The 3,274-nt window shown below is 44.4% G+C and overlaps 1 protein-coding gene across 1 annotated transcript in view; it reads right to left on the bottom strand.

The window, feature by feature from the left end:
• The window catches only part of UBE2D2 (ubiquitin conjugating enzyme E2 D2), a 13,186-nt gene extending 12,733 nt beyond the window's left edge, over nucleotides 1-453 (bottom strand). Inside the window, exons 1-3 of the mRNA XM_031060569.1 lie at nucleotides 400-453; nucleotides 232-309; nucleotides 38-143 (exon numbers count right to left, since the gene is read on the bottom strand). Coding sequence (XP_030916429.1) covers nucleotides 38-143; nucleotides 232-309; nucleotides 400-408 — 193 coding nt within the window. The 5' untranslated portion in view covers nucleotides 409-453. The remainder of the gene's footprint in view (nucleotides 1-37; nucleotides 144-231; nucleotides 310-399) is intronic.
• Between the last annotated feature and the right edge of the window lie 2,821 nt (nucleotides 454-3,274).

Here is a 3,274-nt window from a genome sequence, read left to right on the forward strand (position 1 = left end):
TTTTAGCAGAGTAAAATGAAATAAGCATTGGAGGTACCTTTTGAAATAGTTAGTGCTGGGGACCACTGTGATCGTAGAATATCAAGACAAATGCTGCCATTACTGTTAATATTTGGATGATAGATTCTTGTTGTAAATGCAACCTGCAGAAGAAGGAAAATTTCAGTGTAGGCTCACAAATATACATCACACCACATGGTAAAGGACAGACTTATGGCAGAAGCCACTCACCTTAGGTGGTTTGAAGGGATAATCTGTCGGGAAGTGAATTGTCAAGAAAAATACTCCACCTTGATAGGGACTGTCGTTCTGTTAATGAAAAAGAATCATTGCAGCTTGAGGAGTTACTACAAGACCACCAGTCAAAAAAGCCATGAACATCAATTCTCTCATACTTACTGGTCCCATTATTGTAGCTTGCCAATGGAACACTGAAAAAGAGAGAGATTTACTTCAGTTTGGAGAAGCTCAAGTAATGATCTACTTTCTTCCAGACAAAGCAGCACAGAAAAGTCTGTTTTAAAAACAAAACCTTGTGAAAGGCTGCAGGGAAGTGAGCCAAGGAATTAAAGAGAGACAGAGTGAAGTCCTCACTCCAGGACTGCTGTGGTACCACACACATGTCCTGCAAAAATCCCATGACAATAGAAATCCACAACTTTTCAGGCTCAAAATTGTGAGTTTAAACTTTGTAATTTCTAATGAATCAGCACCCATGACTGCCCTCTTCAAGCCAGCTCCAGCATGCACTCACAGCTGCTCTCCTACTCAGACCTGTGACACACAGAGGGGAAGCCCAGGCTCTGTGTGAACCAAACCAGTGCTGTCCTCACAGCATTCAAGCATCATCTCCACAGAGGCCTCAAGATTTCCCTAAAGCAGCAGACAGAAGTGTCCCAAGAGAATGCAGGAATGATAGTCTGCCCCATACTTAGAGCAGGATGTGCCAGGACACACTTCAGGTTAAATGGACAGAAGTTAATTCTCACTTGTATGCATCTGCCCAAGAGAACTTTCACCTGGTAACACAGAGGATCTGTGAAGAATGTGGTTGTGCTGGAAATGAAAATAGTCAAAGCTGATAAATCTATAGGAGGCACACTGGGGAGCTCTCAGGGTTCCTGTGTCTCCACAGGCTTCAGTGCCTGTGCAAAGAGCACCAGCCTAGGAAATTATTTGTGAATGAAGACCATGGAAGCTTCCCTCAGCATGGATGTCACCTACACAGCACCTTCAGAACTGGTGAGTTGTAGATGATGGCAGGAAAGAAGGAAGTCTCCAAGACAGGAGCTGAAGCCACGTGGAAGTGTCTGCGCTTCACTGGCACCTGGTGCCCCCAGCTGCCAGGACTGCCTGGGCCAAGAGCAGGAGTGGTACTACCTGTTCTCATCTAGCACAAGCAGTTTTTAATTACACATGGTACAGGCACTACAGCTCAGAATGATCTCATACAAGGAAGGAGGAAAAAAGCAGAGTGGGAGTAGCTCTGCAAGGCCAGGGGAGAAGACTGTTGGGTTGGAACAGGTTTGTTTTAATCTACTCCTACATTTCTACAGGAATGTGTAACTTTCTATACACTTCAGCACTGCTGAGTAGCTCAGAAATGATTCAGAAAGACCTTAGCAGCTCATTTTTTCCTTTTAAAAAGGATACCTGAGCTTAGAGTTCTCAGCTCTAACAGACAGAGAGGATTTCACTACTTAAATATTCACTCTCTCAGGAGCCTGGCTTTGAGAAACTCTGCATCCAATGAAGAATTAGGAAACCAAGACAGCAGCTCACATGTAGCATTCACCCATCTTCAAGGGGTTCAGAGGGTTTCCCAGGAGCTCCCTGTCACCTGCAGCAGGACAGGGAGAAACATGGAGGAGAGGACAAAGGGGCAGCAGAAATCCCACAGGAGATTGCAGCCAATCCCAACAAAACCAGTAAAAATCTCACAGATCTTGATGAGAATCGCTGTGGCTGCTCTGCAGAGTCACCACTGAAAAGAGAACCTCAACCAACTATTTTCTTAAACCAAACAAAACCCCAGAAATAAAAACATATCCACAGGCAATCTCAACTTTTTGAAAGCTAGGAGGGAGGTTTGTGTTTCCTCCCACTCAATGCCCACCCCAGACTTGGCTGCTTGTTTAACCTAAGCTTTAAATCCTGGTAACATCCAGGACAAGTCTGGTGAATGCAGAGATGGATTTGTCACACAGAACTTATTCCAATTGATTCTTTCCTTTGCAATCAGCCAAATAGAGGTGTTTACAAAGGCAGGGGCTGTTGGTTTTCAGTAGGTAAGCACAGGTACATGTTGGAAAAGGCTAAGCCACTGGAAGCACACCAACATCATCCAGTCCCCAGCACATTTCCAAAACACAGGCCAGAGGTGGGTGGAAGAAAGCTAAAACTACATTGCCAAGAAAATCCCATTCCTACAGTTCACAAGGCAGAACAGCCCTTCACTTTCTGAGGTCCATGAACCACAGGGATGAGAAGCTTAGAGCTGGGGACAGTTTGTATCAGCTGGAACAGCCCCAGGACAGCACTCTGCAAGCACAGCATGTCCTGAACTCTGGGAAATGTTGTTCTGACAAGGCAGCTGCAGCAGACCTGGAGCACAGGGACCTGGGAGAAGGCACCTTTCTGTTGCTGCCACTGCTATCCACTTACACACATCCAAACTGTGGCTCTCAAGAACAAAAGGCTTTCATTAGAGGTCTTTCAGAAAGGTGGCACCAGGAGAACTGAATAATACTTTAAAGCTTTCTGTATCAGTAGTAACTTTCCATTCTCAGCCTTCACCAACTTCAGTTACCACCTCCTCTGCCAGACAATCGTCATCACCTTCGATAAGGCTTTGGAAAACACAAAGTGGTTTATCATGGCACAAATCACACTTGCTAATTTAAGGGAATAAAAGCCTCTGACTGGCTCTCCATCTTAGTCATTTCTTGTCTATGAAACTACAAACCTCTTTGAAATACTATTTGGAAAACAGAAATAGGTTGTGAAGTAACTACTGCTAAACACCCTCAAAACCAAGCTGGGCTTCCACTCATGTGAAAGAGCTGCTGAACAGGAACATTCCCACTAATTTCAGTATTTTCACCCTCAGGTTTCAAGTGCCTTTTTTTAAATGTAGCCCTACATTTCTACAGGAATGTGTAACTTTCTGCACACTTCTGCACTGCTGAGTAGCTCAGAAATGATTCACAAAGATCTTGGCAGCATTTTTTTCATTTTAGAAAGGATACCTGAGAGCTCTCAGCACAGAGAAGGA

Source organism: Geospiza fortis, unplaced genomic scaffold, assembly GCF_000277835.1.
Source record: "Geospiza fortis unplaced genomic scaffold, GeoFor_1.0 scaffold413, whole genome shotgun sequence".
NCBI lineage: Eukaryota > Metazoa > Chordata > Aves > Passeriformes > Thraupidae > Geospiza > Geospiza fortis.